We start from the raw sequence: 26,951 nt of genomic DNA on the forward strand, positions 1-26,951 counted from the left end.
GTCCGATCTATATGTCCATGTGAGTGGCCTCGTTAAGGCCGTTTGGGTGCACAGCTTATAGGGACGAGATGGGTTGCATCCCGTCAAGAAAACCCCTATATTGACAGTCATGAGACGTTGAAGGTGAAGTGCTGTGCTGAAATACAGATCTTGAGAAGCCGGATCCGTCTGAACGAGAGAGAGCGTATCAGACGGGTATAATCCAGTCGTCATGGGTTGGTATAGTGGCGAGGACAAGCCCGACTCCGGAGAATACGAGATGGTATCACTATAAAGCAAAGTAAAGTCTAGAAAAGAGTAGTAGGGGCCGACCCCGCTTCCTATTTCTGCTTGGAATGGGGCAGTCAATCCTCCAGTGCTGCTAGGACAGGCTCGGACATGTAGAGACTAAACGCGAACAACTGTGGCGTTCTGCAAAATGGCCGTCATACGAGTCACGAAAAAATGATTCGACATAGTCAGCCGTTGAAATGACGTGGAGGCAAGGAACCTCGCTAAAAAGAATCCAACCTGGTGCTGCAGGCTGTCGAAACGAGAAGCGTTCCAGCGTTCAATCAGTTCCAATGGCCGCATACATCCCAGTAGAAAACTTCATTTCGCTGACAAAAACAACGAAATTAAGGATCCCCAAATCGAGCACACGAAAGCACGCGCAGTGTGCACAAGCGAAACAAACATGTCTTACCGCGTCGAGCTCCAGACTGGTAATGTATTATTTAAGACACCCAAATAGCCGTGCTGAGGTGTCGTTAAAAGGGTGTCTTTCCGTTGCTTTCACAAACTGAAGAAAAATACAAGACATGGAAATAAAACTTTATTTCAGTAGAAAGACCATCACACCCGAAATGTTTTTAGATTCACGAGTTTCTGAACTCATCCGTGAAAATGTCCGAGCTCATCCGTAGAAATTTCCGAGCTCATCCGTAGAAATTTCCGAATGCACCCGAATATATTCGGGAATCAATCGGATAATCCGAACGCACCCAAATATATCCGGAAATCAGTCGGGAATCCGAACGCATCCGAATATATCCGGAATAGAAATCATTCGGACCTAAAGACACTGCATGTCTCTACCCACTGTCTCTTTTCTTCCGCTTCACTCCGATTGTCCGCACGGAACTATTTGCCGGTGAGGCGGATCCCACATTGACACACTGGCAGTGATTTGGCACCTCGTGTGACACGAGCTGTACGCCAACGCTCTGCGTCCACACGAGACTCCAATGCGCACGCGTCACCTGCTTACAGCGGGCCACGCCCCCTCCACCACACGGGGCGTCCTCGTTCCTGTGTAGAAGACAAAAAATAAATAAATGATAAATTTAAAAAAAATACGCATTTATATTATATCTATATTATTAAATTACGTCATGCGAGCATTAATACAACATTACTTGCTACCATTGTTATATGATTAGGGAATGTCTCTTTAAAAGTATAACCGGCATCAGTGGCGTCGTGGTAGGCAATCGGTCTACAGGCTGGTAGGTACTGGGTTCGGATCCCAGTCGAGGCATGGGATTTTTAATCCAGATACCGACTAAAAACCCTGAGTGAGTGCTCCGCAAGGCTCACTGGGTAGGTGTAAACCACTTGCACCGACCAGTGATCCATAACTGTTTCAACAAAGGCCATGGTTTGTGCTATCCTGCCTGTGGGAAGCGCAAATAAAAGATCCCTTGCTGCTAATCGGAAAGAGTAGCTCGTGTAGTGGCGACAGCGGGTTTCCTCTCAAAATCTGTGTGGTCCTTAACCATATGTCTGACGCCATATAACCGTAAATAAAATGTTTTGAGTGCGTCGTTAAATGAAACATTTCTTTCTTTCTTTAAAAGTATATACTCAATTTTTTTTTTAAAAATGAATTAATGGCTAGTAGAATTTTTGGTAAGTTTTTCTTAGTGTTATATTATTATGTTAGCATGTTTTAATCAGAAATGATTTTCAAAATTTGTTTAAATAAATTCTGACCAGTGAATACTCTCCTTAATTAATTTTGTTGAATAAATAAAGTGCACGTGGGTTCAAAGTTGTCATTTGCCTTGCTAGACTCGACCCGTGCCCGAGTACTCGAGTACTCGTGAAGGCACTAGTGTCTATATCCTTCAAAAGGTTCAGGCACGTTATATCTGTACTATTATACTGGCAACGTACTGGGTTCCACTACAATTAGCATGCCTGCTGTGCCCAACTAGGGTATCCACATTCTCATTTTCTGTTATTTATTTTAAGAGTGGAGTGTTTGTTTATTTATAATTGTCTATGGCGTTCAGATATGCAAGTGATGAATTTTGTCTAATATTGAAGTGCACGAACCCTGTAAAACATCAAGTACAAAATTAACAGAGTATGAATAGAATAGAGTAACACATGTGATACGTAATGACTATGACAATCTCTGACTGTGATAATACGAAACAGTCATAAAACATGGTACGAAATGACTTTGACACGCTCTGACTTGAATTAAAAGTTGTTATTGAAGTTGATGATGCTGTGGTTGACCCGCTGGAAATCTGTAATTTTGTCCACACCCTCATTTTCTGTTATTTATTTAAAAAATGGAGTGTTTGTTTATTTATAATTGTCTGTGGCGTTCAAATATGCAAGTGATGAATTTTGTCTAATATTGAAGAGTATGATTAGAATAGAGTAACACATGTGGTACGTAATGACTATGACACGCTCTGACTGTGATAATACGAAACAGTCATAAAACATGGTACGAAATGACTATGACACGCTCTGACTGTGATAATATGAAACAGTCATAAAACTTTGTACGAAATGACTTTGACACGCTCTGACTGTGATAATACGAAACAGTCATAAAACATGGTACTTAATGACTATGACACGCTCTGACTGTGATAATACGAAACAGTCATAAAACATGGTACGTAATGACTATGACACGCTCTGACTGATAATACGAAGCAGTCATAAAACATGGTACGAAATGACTTTGACACGCTCGGACCGTGATATTACGAAACAATCATAAAACATGAGAGAGAGAGAGAGAGAGAGAGAGAGAGAGAGAGAGAGAGAGAGAGAGAGAGAGAGAGAGAGAGAGAGAGAGAGAGACTGACTAACATGCATCGTCCCGTGGGGATGAATTGAAAGTTGTTATTGAAGTTGATGATGCTGTGGTTGACCCCCTGGAAATCTGTAATTTTGTCCACAACCTCGTATCCCACCTCTCTGAAAAACATATCATAACATTACTATTATAACATATACACAACTGTAAAAAATAATCTGTTTTAAGGTTCAACTCGGTAAACGTAGTCTAATCTATAATACAATACGCAAGGCCGTTTTAACAATTTCCGATCGTTCTGGTCGCTTCTCTGTTTTTAATGTGCACTGCCAACTGTCTTCTTTGTACTTACCCGATGCCGCACTTCGCAATGATCTTTTAGCGCTCATCAGGCCCAATTAACTACCGTACACACATCGTACTAAATATTGTGTACATAGATGAATTCCATAAATACAACGGCAATTGAAGCCTCCATCTTTGTCACTTAACATAGAAGCGGTTTTATATATACGGTGGCAGTGTACATAGCAATGGCTAATCAAGGCTGGCTGTCTACACGGCAGTCGTATTTTGGGGAGACAGCCCAGTGCATGGCCACCTCATCCCATCTAAACTCGCCCGTGCTAAGCAGGGATTACATCGTCGTATTTTGGGGAGACAGCCCAGTGCATGGCCACCTCATCCCATCTAAACTCGCCCGTGCTAAGCAGGTGTTACATCGTCGTATTTTGGGGAGCCCAGTGCATGGCCACCTCATCCCATCTAAACTCGCCCGTGCTAAGCAGGGATTACATCGTCGTATTTTGGGGAGACAGCCCAGTGCATGGCCACCTCATCCCATCTAAACTCGCCCGTGCTAAGCAGGTGTTACATCGTCGTATTTTGGGGAGACAGCCCAGTGCATGGCCACCTCATCCCATCTAAACTCGCCCGTGCTAAGCAGGGATTCATCGTCGTATTTTGGGGAGACAGCCCAGTGCATGGCCACCTCATCCCATCTAAACTTGCCCGTGCTAAGTAGGTGTTACATCGTCGTATTTTTGGGAGACAGCCCAGTGCATGGCCACCTCATCCCATCTAAACTCGCCCGTGCTAAGCAGGGATTACATCGTCGTATTTTGGGGAGACAGCCCAGTGCATGGCCACCTCATCCCATCTAAACTCGCCCGTGCTAAGCAGGTGTTACATCGTCGTATTTTGGGGAGACAGCCCAGTGCATGGCCACCTCATCCCATCTAAACTCGCCCGTGCTAAGCAGGGATTCATCGTCGTATTTTGGGGAGACAGCCCAGTGCATGGCCACCTCATCCCATCTAAACTCGCCCGTGCTAAGCAGGGGTTACATCTAGTAGTGTTAACAATGCCATAGCGAGGCAATTTCACTAAACATCACGGCTGCATATTTTAATATCCCCCCCCCCCCCCCCCGGGATCAACAGCTGGCATTGTCACAAGTTGGAGCCGTAATGTCCGTGCGTGTACCTTTGATGTACGCACGGTGATCAATAGGTTTCCACTCCTCGTCATTTTAATCATTAAAGCAGTTTACTAACAATCTGCATAAAACTATTAGCAGTTTTACCTGTCGTAGATTTGACAACCATAAGCGTACGAGCCAGAGGAACAACTCCCCCCCCCCACCCCCACCCCCATCCCCGACACACCAGGGCTGGAGCAAAATCTCACATTCGGGCAAAAATTATCCGATAATCGGGTAAAATGTGTTAACCAGGGGCCTAATTCACAAAGCTCTCTTAGGCTCTGCTAGACGAAAAAACATCCTCTTTGCAAGTCTTTTAGCACTGTACTGTGAGATCGCAAAGTTGCGAGAGTTTAGTGAATTAGGCCCCTGAGACCTTTTTATCATGTATTTCCATCATTCTACCCTCAAAATTAGGTGTAATCCATATAAAAATACGTAGTTATTCGTTTGCCAGCCTATATAGCTGTTTGGTAGTAATGCTTATTTGACTCCAAACCCTGAATGAGCGCACACTAAAGATCACTTGATACTAACTGACAATGAATTCATAACGCAACGGTATTCAGATTTGACTTCATTCCTGTAAACGGAACTCCACGGCAAATACCTCTCAGAGGCGGATCTGGGGGGGGGGGGGGGGGGGGTGTTATAATTTTATTATATATTAATTTTCATTTTTTTTTTTTACGATCCCATTCCAAATCTCCCCCAAAGTTCCCTTGGCATTCCACCTCATGTCACTGGGGCTCCCCCTAAATGGATTTTCTGGATCCGCCACTACACGCTCATCTGGTCCTCAGATCGGGCTGCCTGTACGCCCCGGTTTGTGTGTCCCAGCTCCTCCTTTTCCCTCCCAAACGTTCCTTCCTTTCATGGACATATGAACTGGCTAATGCCAGAATTTGTACCTAGGACGTGCGTGCGCTTCGACAGCTTTCTCTAAACATGCACATTAAACTACTTGTTTTGTCTTGTCTTGTCTTGCCTTAAAATATACTAAACATTTCTTTTTAACTGTCTTAAAATCCCAACGTTTCGATTAAAAACTTTAAACTTCCTCAGGGGAATAAAATAACAAAGTGCATTGTCTTGTCTTGTCCTGTCTAATACAAAAACGTAGCTGGTTTCCCCTGAGGACAGTAGTTTGACATCAAATAGCCGATGATTAATCAATCAAAGTACTCTAGTGACGCCGCTAAACATACAAAACAAAATAAAGAAAGAAAAAGGAAAGATAAAAAAATCATAATGATGATGATGATAACTAGTTTAACGTGCCCATATACCATTAGGGTTTCGAACACGCCCATCCCGAGTCCGACCTCCGATAAGATCGGTGGCCTGACTCGGGATGGGGGGGGGGGGGGGGGGGGGGGTCAATAGGCAGTATTTGGAAAATAGCAATTAGTTAAAAAATTAATAGAATAAATAAAAAAAAGAAAACGGTTACAAGCCAAAAATAAAAAGAATTGACTGTTCGGCCGAATATTTATATAATTTGGAGCATTTTAGAAGGACAGTTCAAAATTAAATAAGAGAAAGAAGAGAGGATCGGACTATTTAATAATATTTAAAAAAACGAAGTAATTTCGACATAAATTTTTTAACGCAGATCTAAAAGTTTAAAGTCCAATCGATATGTCCACGCGAGTGGCCTCGTTAAGGCCGTTTGGTTGCACAGCTTAAAGGGACGAGATGGGTTGCATTCCGTTAAGAAAACCCCTATATTGACAGTCGATAGACGTTGAAGGTGTAGTGCTGTGCTGAAATACAGATCTTGAGAAGCCGGATCCGTCTGAACGAGAGAGAGTATCAGACTAGGGTATAGCCCAGTCGTCATGGTTTGGTATAGTGGTGCGGACGGGCCCGACTCCGGAGGATACGAGATGGTATTACTATAAAGCAAGGTAAAGTCTAGTAAAAGAGTAGTAGGGGCCGACCCCGCTTCCTATTTCTTCTTAGAGTGGGGCGGTCAATCTTCCAGTGCTGCTAGGACAGACTCGGATATGTAGACTAAACGCGAACAACCGTGGCGTTCTGCAGAATGGCCGTCATACGAGTCACGAAAAAAAACCCAAGTCCACAGTCAGACGGAGAAATGACGTGGAGGCAAGGAATCTCGCTAAAAAAGAATCCAACCTGGTAGTGCAGACTGTCGAAACGAGAAGCGTTCCAGCGTTCAATCAGTTCAAATGGCCGCATACATCCCAGAAGAAAACTTCATTTCGCTGACAAAAACAACGAAATGAAGGACCCCCAAGTCGAGCACACGAAAGCACGTGCAGTGTGCACAAGCGAAACAAACACGTCATACCGCGTGGAGCGCCAGACTGGAAATGAAAGATCATAAAGATCATGCTCGTGAATGAACCCCCCTACCCCCACCGAAACAACTCCCCTTAAAAACACACTTAAAAACCTCCCCACAAACCCCCCCCCCCCAAAAAAAAAAAAAAAACCCACACAACAAAACTAAAACAACAACATTATAATATTATGCTTACGTAAGACAGCAGCCACATTTGTTGTCGTTGATATAGCTGACCTTGCCACTCTTCCAGGGCGCGCGCCCAATAAAACTGCCCACAATGATTCGACGCACCGGCTTGTAGGTGGGGTTGTGGGGTTTCGTGTCCACCATGTCAAAGTTCGGAACCATCTTCAACAGGTCGTTCTCCGACATGAACCTGTTCGGCAGGAGTCGGAGGACGTCGCTTCGCTTCCGGAAGCTGCACATGTTACTGAAGGAGGGGAAACCGAACGAGCGCGTGATCGGCCGGCTCTGGAACTGCGATTCTGATCTGGAGGACCAGTAATAATAGCGTCCAAAAACAAGGGGGACAACCAGCGAGATGATCATGACTGCCGCTTGGAGTCGTTCTGGGAAGATGCCTGTCGTCTGCAATGAAACAGAAACGTTTTATTTAACGACGCACTCAACACATTTTATTTACTTTTATATGGCGTCAGACATGGTTAAGAACCACACAGATATTGAGAGAGGAAACCCGCTGTCGCCACTTCATGGGCTTTTCTTTTCGATCAGCAGCAAGGGATCTTTATATGCACCATCACACAGACAGGGTAGTACATAACACGGCCTTTGATATATATACCAGTCGTGGTGCATTGGCTGGAACGAGAAATAGCCCAAATGGACCCACCGACGGGGATCGATCCCAGGCAATGAAACGGAAACTGTCGTTATTTTAACAATGTTGTCTTAAATGTGTACGATGCCAATTCCAATCCATACATCGAGGGCTTAATCGACTTTATATATAATTATATACATTAAAAAAAAAGCATTCTTCGACTCACTAATGAACTATTATGATTTATCAATATCCTACAATAGGGAGACGCATGAACTTTATTTCCCTATTCCATTAAATAAAAATATTAAAATTGTCCCAGAGATTTGGTAAATACCTGTTTGTCCTAGACCTAGCCAATGGCCATGCCACACTCTGGCAGGGGGTTGTACATGTCTGAACAATAATGATTAAATTATTTGACCTCGACCGTGACCGTTTTAATAATTCCTTCCACCCAGGGACCAACGGTTGACATTGTTATAAGTTGGACTCGTGGTGTCTGTTCGTCAGCCTTGATTGGAGACCAAAAGTTTCCCTCCTCTATTTTAATAATTAAAGCAATTTACTAGCAATCTGAATAAAAATATAAGACTTATTATTCTATATTAAGAATTAAGGAACCGTTTAACAATTTTACATTGGGGGTGGGGGATCCACATAGTCTAATAAGTCGTGTTATGGAGCCACAGGCAAATTTAAATCCTCAAATTCGGGACACACCATAGAAATATTCGGGCAAAATGAGCAGGCCTGAAACGTTTTCACCATGTGTTTCCATCATTCTACCCACTATATTAGTTGTAATCCATGTAAAAGTGCGTGATGATTTGTTTGCAACCCTATATAGCTGTTTGCTAATATGAATAAATGTTCTTATTCAGATTCGGGCATTTTCGCTTAATTCGTGCAAGGGATCTTTTATATGCACTTTCCCACAGACAGGAAAGCATATAACACGGCCTTTGTCCAGTTGTGGTGCACTGCTTGGAACGAGAAAAAACTAATCAGCTGAATGGATCCACCGAGCTGGTTCGATCCCGCTCTATATATCAAATTACCAAATGTTTGACATCCAATAGCCGATGATTAGTAAATCAATATGCTCTAGTGGAGTCGTTAAAAAACTTTATTTAAAAAAAATAAGGTTACGTAATTCTTCACCATCATAAAGCAGAATCTTCATAGTCATATAAAGGACATTTTACGAAAACATGACTCCTCCCTCACCCTAAGGCGTTACAGAAAACATGACTCCTCCCTCACCCTAAGGCGTTACAGAAAACCTGTTGAACGGCTCCTATTAAAATTACTTTCATTCAGTAGCCCAGGCGAGTTTCGTGTGAACTAAATCTACGTTAAGATTGCAGGCTCATATCAAAATACAAACATGATATGACACACGTGGAATATATTTATAGCAAAAACGTTGTTTGGACCCAAAAATATTTTATATGCTTTTGAAAATGTAGCAAAAGACATATACATTTCGATTAAAATATTTTATTACAAAACACTTCCAGCTGTTAACTACTTAGAAATAATGGTGCAACATTTTGTGGACAGTTCAGGCCTGATTTACTCGCTGCCATTACATATCATGTTTATCTCCTTCATTAAGTAATTTTCATTATCATTCGATAAAGCTGGTGACAACTGAAAACTATTTTACTATGGACATAAACATGATACTATCCTATTTATTACCCATAATCGATTTTAATTAATATCAGTCATCTCGTTTGGTCCACTTTCAAGTAAGGTTGTATTGCACCAATCAATGACGTCACTGTATTACGTCGAAGTGTCACGTCCCACTTGGCGTTCTAGTAAGACGTATCACTTTGATACGTACCAAGATATTTTTAACCATATGGGTAATAAATTCCAATTCTGCCATTCGGAATGGCATTGAGTTGGAGTTTAGTTTGTTTTGTTTAACGACACCACAAGAGCACATTGATTTATTAATCATCGGTTTGGACCGAGTTGGAAAGTAAGAACATTTGAAAAGAGGCAAGTTGCTGCCAAATAGGGAAAATAAAAATAAAATGGATCTCAGATGAGACAAAGGGAACGCTTCAAAACGACATAATAAACAAAACAATAAAGGTGATGCGTATGATCTTCTGAAAAAGATATACATTTAATTCCAAGTGTATTCTGATACATTGATCCATATATAGTATTGTATATAAATACTTTTGACCTATTTAAAATAAATCTCCAAAACACCAGATATAGGAGCTGTGGAAATAAATGAACATAGCTTTTGGGTTTCTTTGTTTAGATGCCAGTGCAATAAAACGTCTGAGTATAGTTTATGCATACTTTTATTAAGTAAAAAAACTAAACAAAAAAACCCTCACATTTCTTTCGTTGGATAAACTAAATCATCTTGGCGAAAAAATTTTATTAATTCTACACAACATTTATCAAAGGTTTAGCGTAAGATCATAAACATATCGGTGTCTGCACGCGCCAAGCATAAATTATGTGAATATTATGATAATTAACTCACGATTATATATGACTCATATGAATATTATGACTAAGAGTGAAAACAAAAGAAGACAATACTCACTTCTGTTACAGTAATACAAATATACATTTCGAAACAAATATTGCATACAAAATAAACAGTTTTGACCTCGCGTGAGGCCTGAAACTTCTTCTTCTTAAAAATGCTAATTTTGTATACTAGTCTTAAAAGATATAGCATAAATTATGCGGATATTATAATTATTAGTTCAGGTTTAACTATGACTAACATACGAATATTGTAATTAGGAGTGAAGACAGGGATATTAAAACAATATTAAAACAATACCCACTTCTGTTATTCTAATGCAAATACAAGCTCAAAACAAATATTACATTGAAAAATAAACCACTTGTAATTACAAATACAAATTTGATATACTAGTGTTAAAAGGTGTAGCATAAAGTATGCGAATATGATGAAAATTAACTCGCGTTTATCAATGACTAAATTACGAATATTGTAACTAGTAGAGATGATGGTAATATTAAAACAATACTCACTTCTTTTATCCCAATGCAAATCTGATTCTTGAAACAAGTATTGATTACAAAAAACTTCCCGCCCCAACCAGCGCACCACGACTGGTATATCAAAGGCCGTGGTGTGCAGTCATGTCTGTCAGAAAGTGCATATAAAAGATCCCTTGCTACTAACAAAAGAATGTAGCGGGTTTCCTCTAAGACGAGTTAAATATTACCAAATGTTTGACATCCAATAGCCGATTATTAATAAATCAAATTGCTCTAGTTTTCTCGTTAAATAAAACAAACATTAACTTTGTATTTAAAAAAAATCTACTTGTACTTACATAATTGTTCAAATTTTGAATACTAGTGTTAAAAGATGTAGCTGACAGCGTACAGAATTTGAAATGAGAGACTTATTGCCATATATGTGAAACACTTGGCATTCCTTCACCCGTGAGTGCCCATCTGTGGGGCCAGGTGTTCTTGTATGAATGCGTCATAACTAAAGACCTCTCATAAAACGATCATCGAGTAAATGCTCATCCTGGTACGGTACAGAGAGGACTTATTTCACAAAGACCCACTGTTCTGCCGATGTTTCGCGAACCTCGCAAATCACGCGGAAACCATTTGCATACTATATTCCGTACGACTTGCTTCTGTCATTACTCATTATGCACCTAATCCACGTTTCGGAGTGATACCCACACTAATTATTTGACGTGGGTTTTTTTTTACCCAGTTCTACAATAATTTAATTGTTTAAATATTTTATAGCTGTTTTAATTATGCATTTCGAATCACGAAACACTGGCGGTTGGCACTTCATGTACCTTGTTACAAATTCTACAATAATTTCGATGTTAAAAATATTTTATTTCTGTTATTATAATCTGAAATTTACAGCTCTGTGACGCATAAGGTAACTGCAAGTGCGAGTGTTCTAAATTAGTTTTAGTTGTTTTTGAGGATACGGACCTTAATACGTGACAGTACTTTCAGTTTTTTCTTTGCAATATTTTTCGTTTTATCCGTCCATTTGCACGAGCCAGTCAAATGTTTTTTTATTCAACGACACCACTAGAGCACATTAATTTATTAATCATCGGCTATTAGATGTCAAACATTTGGTAATTTAGATTCTTAGAGGAAATTCTCTACATTTTTTCATTAGCAACAAAAGATCTGTTATATATGCACTTCCCACAGACAGGACAGAACATACCATGGCCTTTAATAAAACAGTTGCGGGATACTGGTTGAGACGAGAAGTACAAGCCCAAACACGTTTCATATGAGGACTTCCATAGCGCGCGTTAATTTATAATTGTCACGTTTCACGTGTAATCTTGTAATTATTAAAGGTGCAGTGTTAATGTTTCACGCCAAAATGATTGATCAATCTTTGCTTTGAAATGTAAACCTTATACCTCCAACTATATGCCCATACAAAATTACAACCAAATATATTTTAGCATTTAATTTTAGGTGTGTGTGGATTTTGCTTTTTTTAAAATGTTCCCAGACCATTGTAACGTTGGTCAGAATCACAACCAAATGATTTAATTTTCAAGCAGAATTAAAAAAAAAAAAATCAAATAATGGAGAGATCTTTAGAAGATAGCCGAAAGAATTGGGTGAGTTCCGTTGAGCGTCATGTGAAGTTATAAGCAGATTTGACATGTTGTTTGTGTTGAAACGATCATCACCAAATTATTCATAAGCATTCATTACATCACAACGGTATTCAAGGCTCCATCTTAAAAATACTGGCACATTTTTCTCACTGTCCAGCACCAGCAAACGTAGAGTGGCCATCTGGTCCTTTACATTTTGAGTGTATGTTTTAACTTTTCAACAGTTGTGGATCGGATTAGACAATTATGAGACCATCGAAGCAGAAGAGTGATCCAGTGCATCTCCAGTAATTCCTCCTGCAGTCTTGAGTTCACTTATAGCTTGGTCCATTTTTTAAATCCACTGTTAGAATTATGAATAGGATGTTACAAAATGTTTCTGCTTTCCAGGTTCTTGATGAGTGCTCTTGAGCAACAGCATTTGGGCAACATAAACTGGCATACTCGTAGAAGTAATGCTACACGTGATCCCCAAGAGCTTCAAGGTGAAGCTCTCCCTCCCCCTCTCTGCTCATTCGAATCAAGTGATGTACACACTGCCTATTATCATATGACACCCGATGGATCTCTATAATGTCTTTGGCATTTTGACTCGCATTTCGAGCTTGTATCCAATAGTGGACATAAATCTCAGCTACATAAGCCAATTGGGTAAATAGTTATTCATTTAATGATCCTACACCTCCCCAGTGAGCCATTAAAACTCACCCTGAGTGGGAACCGGTACCCAACAGTCTCAAGTCAGGTCAGGTCATAGGGTTTTACGTGCACATTCAGAACAAGCTGTTGTAGCGCATGCCTGTCGTGGGCACAAGAGCCGGCCTTGACAGGAAGGGGGGTGGGGGGTGGGGGGTGGGGGTGCTATTAAATTTTGAATGAAGCAATTAATATGCCAAAGAGAAAAGGTGCGCAATTTTGATTGAGGACATTTCGCGCAATTTTAAACTGTCGGTCAAAAAGTAAATGGCAGAGCTAATATAGGTTTTGACATTAGTGAATCGAGAGTCTCAAGTCCAATCGCTTAGCCACTATACTACCTAGAGAGATGCATTAAACGAGTCAATGAAGATTGAATATACAAACACTTCTTCAAAGGCATCTGTGATGTAACGTTTGTCTCTTGTGTAGCGCAATGCAGTGTTATTGGCATTTCAGGACCATGGTTTCCTGGTAAAATTAAATTAAAATGCTGTTCAAAGCAGGCCGTAAATGTGGTACGGAACACCAGGATGTCTTGTCAAATTGTAATACTTTCCAATGAAGATTTGACAAATTGGTGACAAGGAATAGAAAGGCCAGCACCAATGCTGAAGGTATGACTATACCAAATAAAATTCCATAGGCGACCATGTTAACGTTTGTGTTTAAAAACACTACACGCAATATATCAACCAAACTATGACCCATAAATATCAGTACTACAACCCCTACCTCAAAGTATTAACTGAAGAAAATGATACCATTCGTGGCTCATTTTCGGTGAAACCAGATGTTTTTCAACACCCCTAGTTGTGCAAAAAATTTGATTACGTTTTTTTTACAGGTACCCATGTTCCAAGCACAAGGCTACTTGACACAGTGGTACTAGATGAAATAAAATTGCATGCAGTTTTAGCCCAGATGAAACTATTTTTTTTTTACAGCCAACACACTCACATTTATAACCAATCACAGGACTTGTGATGTTAACTTCTCTATCAAAAGTTTGGTGCACCTCCAATCTAATTAAAATTAGCTCAACTATTACATGTGGATCTAACATCAGCCAGTTGGAGCTCATGTCCACCAATCAAAACCTTACTTGCAGAATCCTGCCAGTGATTTAAAAATAATTTGAAAACATTCCGAATTATCCTGAGGGTATACGACATGTTTCGTGTGAATTACGAATGCCGTAAAACATGTTTTATTTTATAAAATAAATAATTTGTAATGTAAAACTGAAGACTGATTTAGTTTTTTTTAATTTTTATAAATAAATAAATAATTTTTAATGTAAAATTGAAGACTGATAACCCACCCCGTACGTATTGGTATGGTTCGTTGTACTGCGGCCACTAAAATAGACTAGTCTGATATTTTTAGAATTTGTATGCTCCCAAATAACGTTATAAAAGGCGAAGTGTGATTGGTCAATATTTAAATTATTATTTACCGACGAAATGTTACCTAGACATTGGGGACTACGCAGTGTTGTTAGTTTTATATCACTGGCAGGATTCTGCAAGTAAGGTTTTGATTGGTGGACATGAGCTCCAACTGGCTGGTGTTAGATCCACATGTAATAGTGGAGCTAATTTTAATTAGATTGGTGCACCTCGAACTTGGACCCAGCCGGAAATTATTTGGTCTGACAGAATCAAACCCACTGTCTTCAAGATATTTTACCGCAACATGATGAGAATCAAAACAAACACAGTTTAAGACCAGTTGTTATGAGACTTTTACAAAACCACTATAATCAGTGGGGGATCTCTCTTAAAATAAGCAATGATTCCAGTATGTGCCTTTGGTGATTGTTTTGCTGATGTCACTGTGTATTGATACCCACCGGGCCACGTTGGCATGACAACGTGTTTTTAGAGTTTAGTACCTATGAACTCTTTAAAGTTGTGTAGAACTGTGTATTGCTCTTCAAGATTGGTTTGGCGTTGAAGTTACTTGAACATTTTATAACAGTCAAAGATAATGTTTTGAGTAACCAAAAACCCACAAGATACACACAACCGGAAGTACCATGCAATGTTTTACAGGACATTGTACCTTTAACCGATGGGGAACTATAGAATTTGTGTCAAACGCATGGAATTTTTAATTCACTTAAATTGACTCGTGTTTAAATCTTGAATCATAAATGCTTTTGAAATTAAGTTCATTATTTATTCAAAATGGCCACCACTTGTACACTTAAGATAAAAAATTAAGAACAGTTATTTCTATTATATATCCGTCTCATTAACACAATAAAGTAAGGTCATTTCCATAATAAAACAGCTCTCAGTTGTCGGTTAGTAAAGGTATTTTCCAAAACAGGTTTGAAACTGGCAGCCATTTTGAAATCCAATTTGGCGGCAGTAGCTGCAGAAAAAAAAAAAATGGTACGTAAAATGTTTGCATTCAGCATAACGTAACTGACAAATCTGAACGACCCCCCCCCCCCCCCACTAGATATTATGCCCTCCCTCACTAGAGATTGTGCCTCCACACTAGAGATTGTGCCTCCACACTAGAGATTGTGCCTCCACACTAGAGATTGCCCCCAGGGGCCAGCCCCTACCCTCAATTTGGCTTTTTTTTTCTTCATTTTTTTTACGTTAGAGAATCCCAGGAATCACTTCGGGAACATTTGTGGCCTTCGGCCACATGTCATTGATTCCATGAATATTTATCTAGTGCCTCGTCTATTGGAGGACAGCAAGGGCCCACTCGTGACGAGATCCTTTACTGGACACTACATCCTTACTGCACTGCCACAAAGAAGACTGCCAGTCTCGCACCAGTTTACTAAATCAAAACGAGCACACATCAGAGCTCGTTTGAATAAAAATAGCTGTGATGCCATGCACTCATGAACCACTGTTAGACCAAAACATCCATTTTGGCACAATCATCTAGCTAGCCCAACTTATTGGACATAGCGAACTGTAGTATTATGCCAGGCAGATGATGCAACCTAAATTCACTTGTGTTCGACTACCTTATCGAGTGCCCGTATTTTGTCCAGCCGTAGAAACTAGGGGGTCGGAATGGGCCAGTGCCATCCTAGCCCCTCACTCCACCTGAGAACGAAAATGTATGTGTTTTTTTTGTTCCACACTAGAGATTGTGCCCCTCCCCCACGCTAGAGATTGTGCCCCCACACTAGAGATTGTATCCTCCACACTAGAGATTGTGTCCTCCACACTAGAGATTGTGCTTCCCTCACTAGAGATTGTGTCCTCCACACTAGAGATTGTGTCCTCCACACTAGAGATTGTGCCCCCACACTAGATATTGTGTCCTCCCTCACTAGAGATTGTGCCCCTTACTAGATATTGTGCCCTCCCTCACTAGAGATTGTGTCCTCCCTCACTAGAGATTGTGTCCTCCCACACTAGACATTGTGCTTCCCTCACTAGAGATTGTATCCTCCAACACTAGAGATTGTGTCCTCCCACATTAGAGATTGTGCCCCCACACTAGAGTTTGTGTCCTCCCTCACTAGAGATTGTGTTCTCCTTCATTAGAGATTGTGCCCACACACTAAAGATTGTACCCCCTCACTAGAGATTGTGCCCACACACTAGATAGTGTGTTCTCCCTCACTAGATATTGTGTCCTCCCTCACTAGAGATTGTGTCCTCCCTCACTAGAGACTGTGTCCTCCCACACTAGAGATTGTGCCCCCACACTAGATATTGTGTCCTCCCTCACTAGATATTGTGCCCATCACTAGATATTGTGTCCTCCCTCACTAGAGATTGTGTCCTCCCTCACTAGAGATTGTGTCCTCCCACACTAGAGATTGTGCTTCCCTCACTAGAGATTGTGTCCTCCACACTAGAGATTGTGTCCTCCACACTAGAGATTGTGCCCCACACTAGATATTGTGTCCTCCATCACTAGAGATTGTGTCTTCCCTCACTAGAGATTGTGTTCTCCTTCATTAGAGATTGTGCCCCCACACTAAAGATTGTACCCCCTCACTAGAGATTGTGCCCCACACTAGAGATTGTGCCCCCTCACTAGAGATTGTGCCCCCACACTAGATATTGTGTCCTCCCTCACTAGATATTGTGTCCTCCCTCACTAGAGATTGTGTCCTCCCTCACTAGAGACTGTGTCCTCCCACACTAGAGATTGTGCTTCCCTCAATAAAGAGTGTGCCCCCTCACTAGAGATTGTGCCCCTCACTAGAGATTGTGTCCTCCCTCACTAGAGATTGTGTCCTCCCACACTAGAGATTGTGCTTCCCTCAATAAAGAGTGTGCCCCCTCACTAGAGATTGTGCCCCCTCACTAGAGATTGTGCTCCTCACTAGAGAGTGTGTCCTCCCACACTAGAGATTGTGTTCTCCCACACTAGAGATTGTGTCCTCCCTCACTAGAGATTGTGTTCTCCCTCACTAGAGACTGTGTCCTTCCACACTAGAGATTGTGCCCCCTTATTAGAGATTGTGTCCTCCCTCATTAGAGATTGTGTCCTCCCTCACTAGAGATTGTGCCCCCTCACTAGAGATTGTGCCCCCCTCACTAGAGATTGTGCCCCCTCACTAGAGATTGTGTCCCCCTCACTAGAGATTGTGCCCCCTCACTAGAGATCATGTCCTCCCTCACTAGAGATTGTGTTCTCTCTCACTAGAGATTGTGCCCCCTCACTAGATATTATGTCCTCCCTCACTAGAGATTGTGCCCCCCCTCACTAGAGATTGTGCCCCCTTACTAGAGATTGTGTCCTCCCTCACTAGAGTTTGTGTTCTCCCACACTAGAGATTGTGTTCTCCCTCACAAGAGATTATGTCCTCCCACACTAGAGATTGTGCTTCCCTCAATAAAGAGTGTGCCCCCTCACTAGAGATTGTGCCCCTCACTAGAGAGTGTGTCCTCCCACACTAGAAATTGTTCTCCCACACTAGAGATTGTGTCCTCCCTCACTAGAGATTGTGTCCTCCCACACTAGAGATTGTGTCCTCCCTCACTAGAGATTGTGTTCTCCCACACTAGAGATTGTGTCCTCCCTCACTAGAGATTGTGTTCTCCCTCACTAGAGACTGTGTCCTTCCACACTAGAGATTGTGCCCCCTTACTAGAGATTGTGTCCTCCCTCATTAGAGACTGTGTCCTCCCACACTAGAGTTGTGCTTCCCTCAATAAAGAGTGTGCCCCCTCACTAGAGATTGTGCCCCTCACTACAGATTGTGTCCTCCCTCACTAGAGATTGTGTCCTCCCACACTAGAGATTGTGCTTCCCTCAATAAAGATTGTGCCCCTCACTAGAGATTGTGTCCTCCCACACTAGAGATTGTGTCCTCCCTCACTAGAGATTGTGTTCTCCCACACTAGAGATTGTGTCCTCCCTCACTAGAGATTGTGCCCCCTCACTAGAGATTGTGCCCCCCTCACTAGAGATTGTGCCCCCCTCACTAGAGATTGTGCCCCCTTACTAGAGATTGTGCCCCCCTCACTAGAGATTGTGCCCCCTCACTAGAGATCATGTCCTCCCTCACTAGAGATTGTGTTCTCTCTCACTAGAGATTGTGCCCCCCTCACTAGAGATTATGTCCTCCCTCACTAGAGATTGTGCTCCCCCTCACTAGAGATTGTGCCCCCTTACTAGAGATTGTGTCCTCCCTCACTAGAGTTTGTGTTCTCCCACACTAGAGATTGTGTCCTCCCTCACAAGAGATTATGTCCTCCCACACTAGAGATTGTTTCCTCCCACAGTAGAGATTGTGTCCTCCCTCACTAGAGATTGTACCCCACACTAGAGATTGTGCCCCCACACTAGAGATTGTGTTCTCCCTCATTAGAGATGGTGTCCTCCCTCACTACAGATTGTGCTCCCTCACTAGAGATTGTGTCCTCCCACACTAAAGATTGTGCCCCCTCACTGGAGATTGTGCTTCTCTCACTAAAGATTGTGTCCTCCCTCACTAGAGATTGTGCCCCCTCACTAGAGATTGTGCCCCCTTACTAGAGATTGTGTTCTCCCTCACTAGAGATTGTGTTCTCCCACACTAGAGATTGTGCCACACACTAGTGATTGTGTCCCCTTACTAGAGATTGTGTCCTCCCTTACTAGAGAGTGTGCCCCACACTAGAAATTGTGTCCTCTCTCACTAGAGATTGTGTCCTCCCTCACTAGAGATTGTGTCATCCCTCACTAGAGATTGTGTCCTCCCACACTAGAGATTGTGTCCTCCCTCATTAGAGATTGTGCCCCTTCACTAGAGATTGTGTCCTCCCTCACTAGAGATTGTTCTTCTTCACTAGAGACTGTGTTCTCCCTCACTAGAGATTGTGCCCCCACACTAGAAACTGTGTTCTCCCTCACTAGAGATTGTGCCCCACACTAGAAATTGTGCGCCCTCACTAGAAATTGTGTCCTCCCTCACAAGAGATTATGTCCTCCCACACTAGAGATTGTGCTTCCCTCAATAAAGAGTGTGCCCCCTCACTAGAGATTGTGCCCCTCACTAGAGAGTGTGTCCTCCCACACTAGAAATTGTGTTCTCCCACACTAGAGATTGTGTCCTCCCTCACTAGAGATTGTGTCCTCCCACACTAGAGATTGTGTCCTCCCTCACTAGAGATTGTGTTCTCCCACACTAGAGATTGTGTCCTCCCTCACTAGAGATTGTGTTCTCCCTCACTAGAGACTGTGTCCTTCCACACTAGAGATTGTGCCCCCTTACTAGAGATTGTGTCCTCCCTCACTTAGAGACTGTGTCCTCCCCCACCACACTAGAGATTGTGCTTCCCCTCAACTAAGAGACTAGTGTGCCCCCTCCTCCCTCACTAGAGATTGTGCCCCTCACTAGAGATTGTGTCCTCCCTCACTAGAGATTGTGTCCTCCCACACTAGAGATTGTGCTTCCCCCTCACTAGAGATAAGAGATTGTGTCCCCCTCACTAGAGATTGTGTCCTCCCACACTAGAGATTGTGTTCTCCCCCTCACACTAGAGATTGTGTCCCCACACTAGAGATTGTGTCCCCCTCACTAGAGATTGTGTCCTCCTACACTAGAGATTGTGTCCTCCCTCACTAGAGATTGTGTTATCCCACACTAGAGATTGTGTCCTCCCTCACTAGAGATTGTGTTCTCCCTCACTAGAGACTGTGTCCTTCCACACTAGAGATTGTTCCCCCTTACTAGAGATTGTGTCCTCCCTCATTAGAGATAGTGCCCCTCACTAAAAATTATGTCCTCCCTCACTAGAGATTGTGCCCCCTCACTAGAGATTGTGTCCTCCCTCACTAGAAATTGTGCCCCCTCACTAGAGATTGTGCCACCCTCACTAGAGATTGTGCCCCCTCACTAGAGATTGTGCCCCCTCACTAGAGATTGTGCCCACTCACTAGAGATTGTGCCCCCATCACTAGAGATTGTGCCCCCTCACTAGAGATCATGTCCTCCCTCACTAGAGATTGTGTCCTCCCACACTAGAGATTGTGCTTCCCTCAATAAAGAGTGTGCCCCCTCACTAGAGATTGTGCCCCCTCACTAGAGATTGTGCCCCTCACTAGAGAGTGTGTCCTTCCACACTAGAGATTGTGTTCTCCCACACTAGAGATTGTGTCCTCCCACACTAGAGATTGTGTCCTCCCTCACTAGAGATTGTGTTCTCCCACACTAGAGATTGTGTCCTCCCTCACTAGAGATTGTGCCCCCTCACTAGAGATTGTGCCCCCCTCACTAGAGATTGTGCCCCCCTCACTAGAGATTGTGCCCCCTCACTAGAGATTGTGCCCCCCTCACTAGAGATTGTGCCCCCTCACTAGAGATCATGTCCTCCCTCACTAGAGATTGTGTTCTATCTCACTAGAGATTGTGCCCCCCTCACTAGAGATTATGTCCTCCCTCACTAGAGATTGTGCTCCCCCTCACTAGAGATTGTGCCCCCTTACTAGAGATTGTGTTCTCCCTCACTAGAGTTTGTGTTCTCCCACACTAGAGATTGTGTCCTCCCTCACAAGAGATTATGTCCTCCCACACTAGAGATTGTTTCCTCCCACAGTAGAGATTGTGTCCTCCCTCACTAGAGATTGTACCCCACACTAGAGATTGTGCCCCCACACTAGAGATTGTGTTCTCCCTCATTAGAGATGGTGTCCTCCCTCACTAGAGATTGTGCTCCCTCACTAGAGATTGTGTCCTCCCACACTAAAGATTGTGCCCCCTCACTGGAGATTGTGCTTCTCTCACTAAAGATTGTGTCCTCCCTCACTAGAGATTGTGCCCCCTCACTAGAGATTGTGCCCCCTTACTAGAGATTGTGTTCTCCCTCACTAGAGATTGTGTTCTCCCACACTAGAAATTGTGCCACACACTAGTGATTGTGTCCCCACACTAGAGATTGTGCTTCCCTCAATAAAGATTGTGCCCCTCACTAGAGAGTGTGTCCTCCCACACTAGAGATTGTGTTCTCCCACACTAGAGATTGTGTCCTCCCTCACTAGAGATTGTGTCCTCCTACACTAGAGATTGTGTCCTCCCTCACTAGAGATTGTGTTATCCCACACTAGAGATTGTGTCCTCCCTCACTAGAGATTGTGTTCTCCCTCACTAGAGACTGTGTCCTTCCACACTAGAGATTGTTCCCCCTTACTAGAGATTGTGTCCTCCCTCATTAGAGATAGTGCCCCTCACTAAAGATTGTGTCCTCCCTCACTAGAGATTGTGCCCCGTCACTAGAGATTGTGCCCCCCTCACTAGAGATTGTGCCCCCTCACTAGAGATTGTGCCCCCTCACTAGAGATTGTGCCCCCATCACTAGAGATTGTGCCCCCTCACTAGAGATCATGTCCTCCCTCACTAGAGATTGTGTCCTCCCACACTAGAGATTGTGCTTCCCTCAATAAAGAGTGTGCCCCCTCAATAAAGAGTGTGCCCCCTCACTAGAGATTGTGCCCCCTCACTAGAGATTGTGTCCTTCCACACTAGAGATTGTGTTCTCCCACACTAGAGATTGTGTCCTCCCTCACTAGAGAATGTGTCCTCCCACACTAGAGATTGTGTCCTCCCTCACTAGAGATTGTGTTCTCCCACACTAGAGATTGTGTCCTCCCTCACTAGAGATTGTGCCCCCTCACTAGAGATTGTGCCCCCCTCACTAGAGATTGTGCCCCCCTCACTAGAGATTGTGCCCCCTCACTAGAGATTGTGCCCCCCTCACTAGAGATTGTGCCCCCTCACTAGAGATCATGTCCTCCCTCACTAGAGATTGTGCCCCCCTCACTAGAGATTGTGCCCCCTCACTAGTGATTGTGCCCCCCTCACTAGAGATTGTGCCCCCTCACTAGAGATCATGTCCTCCCTCACTAGAGATTGTGTTCTCTCTCACTAGAGATTGTGCCCCCCTCACTAGAGATTATGTCCTCCCTCACTAGAGATTGTGCTCCCCCTCACTAGAGATTGTGCCCCCTTACTAGAGATTGTGTCCTCCCTCACAAGAGATTATGTCCTCCCACACTAGAGATTGTGTCCTCCCTCACTAGAGATTGTACCCCACACTAGAGATTGTGCCCCCACACTAGAGATTGTGTTCTCCCTCATTAGAGATGGTGTCCTCCCTCACTAGAGATTGTGCTCCCTCACTAGAGATTGTGCTCCCTCACTAGAGATTGTGTCCTCCCACACTAAAGATTGTGCCCCCTCACTGGAGATTGTGCTTCTCTCACTAAAGATTGTGTCCTCCCTCACTAGAGATTGTGCCCCCTCACTAGAGATTGTGCCCCCTTACTAGAGATTGTGTTCTCCCTCACTAGAGATTGTGTTCTCCCACACTAGAGATTGTGCCACACACTAGTGATTGTGTCCCCTTACTAGAGATTGTGTTCTCCCTTACTAGAGAGTGTGCCCCACACTAGAAATTGTGTCCTCTCTCACTAGAGATTGTGTCATCCCTCACTAGAGATTGTGTCCTCCCTCACTAGAGATTGTGTCCTCCCACACTCGAAATTGTGTCCTCCCTCATTAGAGATTGTGCCCCTTCACTAGAGATTGTGTCCTCCCTCACTAGAGATTGTTCTTCTTCACTAGAGACTGTGTTCTCCCTCACTAGAGATTGTGCCCCCACACTAGAAACTGTGTTCTCCCTCACTAGAGATTGTGCCCCACACTAGAAATTGTGCGCCCTCACTAGAAATTGTGTCCTCCCTAACTAGAGATTGTGTCCTCACTAACTAGAGATTGTGTCCACCACACTAGATATTATGCCCCCTTCCACACTAGAGATTGTAGCCGCTCTCCCCCCCCCCCCCCCCCCCCCCCCATACACTCTCACTAGAGATTGTGTCCGTTAGACATTGATCTATTACTCATACGGGCCTATTTGTGGATTAGCAGATTGTTTTATTGGAAATCTGTTTGTATGTCAGTACATAAGTCTGTGAGTGTACTGTACCCAGCGTTCTCAACACGTACGGCAATGTCAGCCACGTGACACACATCTGTAGTAAATAGTAAACAAAGACACACACCACACGGCTGTTTTAAACCGTCACAGTTAAGCAAAAGATGACTTCTGAGCTATCAGATAGCCAGGGGTTGTCACTTTGCCATTGTGGAGGTCTTCAACAACAGACACCGTGTGACCTTGGTTCCAACGCCAACAAACACGCAACACCGGAACAAACACGGCAGAGATGTTGTCGCGTTGTTTTTGACATATGGAAGGTCACATTTTAAGACACAAGAATAGACTGGGCGTTATGAAAGGAAGGAAATGGTTTATTTAACGACGCACTCAACACATTTTATTTACGGTTATATGGCATCGGACATATGGTTAAGGACCACACAGATATTGAGGGAGAAAACCCGCTGTCGCCACTTCATGGGCTACTCTTTTAGATTAGCAGCAAGGGTTCTTTTATAGGCACTACCCATAGACAGGATAGCACATACCACGGCCTTTAATGTACCAGACTGGGCGTTATATTATATAGGATAAGCTAATGTATTTAAAAGCTGGCCATGCTGTTGCCATGGGTATTTGCCATGGACAAAAGCGTACGAGACAGGGGGCAGGGAAGGGGGTGGGGAACCATTTCCTTGTTTAGAGTACCTGTGTCTGTATGTCCAATATGTTTGCGACCGTGTGCTAATGTTTCTAGCAGTCACTGTTCATTTACTTCGTATATGTTTTTCGTACGTACGAAATTATTGAAAGGTAAAATCCAGTTTGGGCGGCTACAAATTAACACTGGAATGACAACAAACTTCTTATTTATGCAGACACTGATATTCAAAACAAGAAAATAGATTTAATACGTAATTTTGGGATCTGTAGTTCGTAAACATGCTACAATGACAACTAACTCAGGTTAGTCCCTTTGATAGGGGCTCATAATACCGAACACACACACACACGTACGTACGCATGCATGCACGCACACACCTACACACATGTACACACACCTACACACATACACACACACATACTCTCTCTCTCTCTCTCTCTCTCTCTCTCTCTCTCTCTCTCTCTCTCTCTCTCTCTCTGTGTGTGTGTGTGTGTGTGTGTGTGTGTGTGTGTGTGTTAATGATGACATATTTCCTAAGCCAGACTATATATTATTAAGCTGTTACACAAAGTAAAGACATGGGGAATAGTGGTCTTTACGCTTTCCCAAAATGTTGTATCAATAAACTTACCATGGTTTAAGCCAAACGTGTCGACGACTGAAAATACTGATGAATTCACTAAGTAATTTTTGTCAGAATCTGTGTCGAATGTTTCATTTGTGGACGTAACAGACTTTCCTACCGATGTTTGTCACTCCCTGTTCACCATTACGTGGAATCGTCTGAAGTTGGAATCATCTATATAGCGTGGATGCCTATACGATGCCACAGAATTCCATCTCTTCTTGAAACGTCAGCAGGAAGCGTCTGAATGTTGGACTTTAAATCAAGTCTTGGAGACAAGGAATCATAACTCTTCTTTAAATGTCAGTAGAATTGTTTTTTCAAGTTATACTTTAAAAGAAGTCTAAGAGTCCGATAGTCATAACTCTTCTTCAAACGTCAGTAAAACGTGTCCGAATGGTAGACTTGAAAATGAGTTTCAGTGTCAGTGAATAATAACTCTTCTTCAAATGTCAGGTAGAACGTGTCCGGTCCGGATGTTGCACATTAAAACAACTCTTAAAGACAGAGAATCAAAACTTTTCTTCAAATATCAATAGAAAACAATGTGAAGGTTACAATTTAAAAACACGCCTCAAAATTTAGTTATCGGAGCCCAACAAATGTCTGTGCACACACTTGTTTTCCGCATTCGCCGACTGTTTACAGTAAGCCCCCCGTTTTACCTGTGTCACCTGTGTCGCCTGTATCATCTGTCTGGAACTCTCTCGTCAGCCTGTTACCCACCGACCTCTCTTCTTTTTTTTTTGCCACTAACATGTCGCTCGATCAACAGCTACAATCTTGAGTAGTGACAAGATATAGTCTTCCCTGTCACCTTTTGACAAGAGCTAATCTTCTGTAGTTGGCAGAGGAAACACGTTGTTGAATTTAACGCCATATACAAGTCATGGCAGGGAATTAAAACATTATATATGTAAACCTTTGACCGACCTGTTTATTGAGATATGTGTGTGTGGGGGGAGTTCTTGTGTGTTTAAATGCTACAAGCATTGTGAACGAAAACAGATTGCAGGCGTATCCACAGATTTGTTATAAATTAAATAATTAATTAATCAAGAAGATGGATATGAGAAAATATAGCCCATCTACCGATCCTGTAGGTTAGAGGTTAAGCATGTGTAGCAGCACCAGTTATGCGTGAAGCCACACCAATATAGGGAAGCGTAGTGCATGACGCACACACCTGTCAATAGTAGCACACTAATGACGTCAAATCGCCTTTATATTCCACGTATACTGAGATGTACAGACAAAAACCTGCAGTTGTCAAAACAAAAAACACACACAAAAAACACACAAAAAAGGTAAAAGTAAAACGTAGATTTCATCATCACGACATACACGGAGGGAAATACATATTTATTAATTGTGTTGAAGAAGAGGAAGAAGAAGAAGAAGAAGAAGAAGAAGAAGAAGAAGAAGAAGAAGAAGAAGAAGAAGAAGAAGAAGAAGAAGAAGAAGAAGATGATGATGATGATGATGATGATGATGATGATGATGATGATGATGATGAAGAAGAAGAAGAAAGGAAGTAAAAGGTAGATTCCATTACCACGCCATACAGGGAGGAAAAACGAAATACCTATTTATTATTGGTCAAGAAAAAGAAGGAGAAGAAGAAGAAGAAGAAGAAGAAGAAGAAGAAGAAGAAGAAGAAGAAAAAGTAGTAAAACTGAAACATAAAAACTAGATGTCATCACCATGCCATTTATGGAGGAAAAACGAAATACACACTGCTTCAGAATTAATCATTTATATGTAATGTGGTTATCCTACTTGAGCGAATTCTTCTTCAACGGTTATATATTGTTACTATCTATTAACAACGAAGCAAATACATGGACCGTACATACCAGACTCCGTATTCATAATGTCGGTGGACGCAACTGGTGTAACAAAGGCCGTGGTATGTACTATCATGTCTGGAATGGTGCATATAAAAGATCCCTTGCTGCTAATCGAAAAGAGTAGCCCATGAAGTGGCGGCAACGGGTTTCCTCTTTCAATATCTGTGTGGTCCTTAACTATATTATGTCTGACGCCATATCACCGTAAATAAAATGTGCGTCGTTAAATAAAAACATATCCTTCCTTCTTCCGTTTTCATAAACATCCTTTAGTCAAAATATCATATTTATCTGTATGGATCAAGAAGGTAAATAAGAATTATACGTTGACTTTTGTCCGCTTATAAATATGGAGCCAGAGGGGAAATAAGATGTAAATTTTATTTTTTAATCCAGATGCAGCGTGGGTGGTGCGAGTGCCCCCCCCCCCCCTCCTCCCTCTCATTGCAACAAGCCTTTTTTTCTTTCTCTTTTTA

General features: G+C 42.5%; 1 protein-coding gene across 3 annotated transcripts; it reads right to left on the reverse strand.

The window, feature by feature from the left end:
• Positions 1-801: 801 nt before the first annotated feature.
• Positions 802-25,518, reverse strand: LOC121380605. 3 transcript variants are annotated; one of them, XM_041509501.1, is made up of 4 exons: positions 24,632-25,492; positions 7,037-7,431; positions 3,100-3,207; positions 802-1,290 (listed from the first exon to the last, which is right to left on the reverse strand). In XM_041509501.1, exons 1-4 carry the CDS (start codon positions 24,632-24,634, stop codon positions 1,074-1,076), a joined length of 723 nt encoding a protein of 240 aa, XP_041365435.1. In that variant the 5' UTR covers positions 24,635-25,492; the 3' UTR covers positions 802-1,073. The 3 variants fall into 3 exon arrangements, with proteins under 3 accessions (XP_041365435.1, XP_041365443.1, XP_041365451.1); XM_041509509.1 differs by lacking the exon at positions 24,632-25,492 and adding an exon at positions 10,981-11,119; XM_041509517.1 differs by lacking the exon at positions 3,100-3,207 and having other exon boundaries at positions 24,632-25,518.
• Positions 25,519-26,951: the final 1,433 nt, after the last annotated feature.

Source organism: Gigantopelta aegis, chromosome 2 (genome assembly GCF_016097555.1).
Source record: "Gigantopelta aegis isolate Gae_Host chromosome 2, Gae_host_genome, whole genome shotgun sequence".
Lineage (NCBI taxonomy): Eukaryota > Metazoa > Mollusca > Gastropoda > Neomphalida > Peltospiridae > Gigantopelta > Gigantopelta aegis.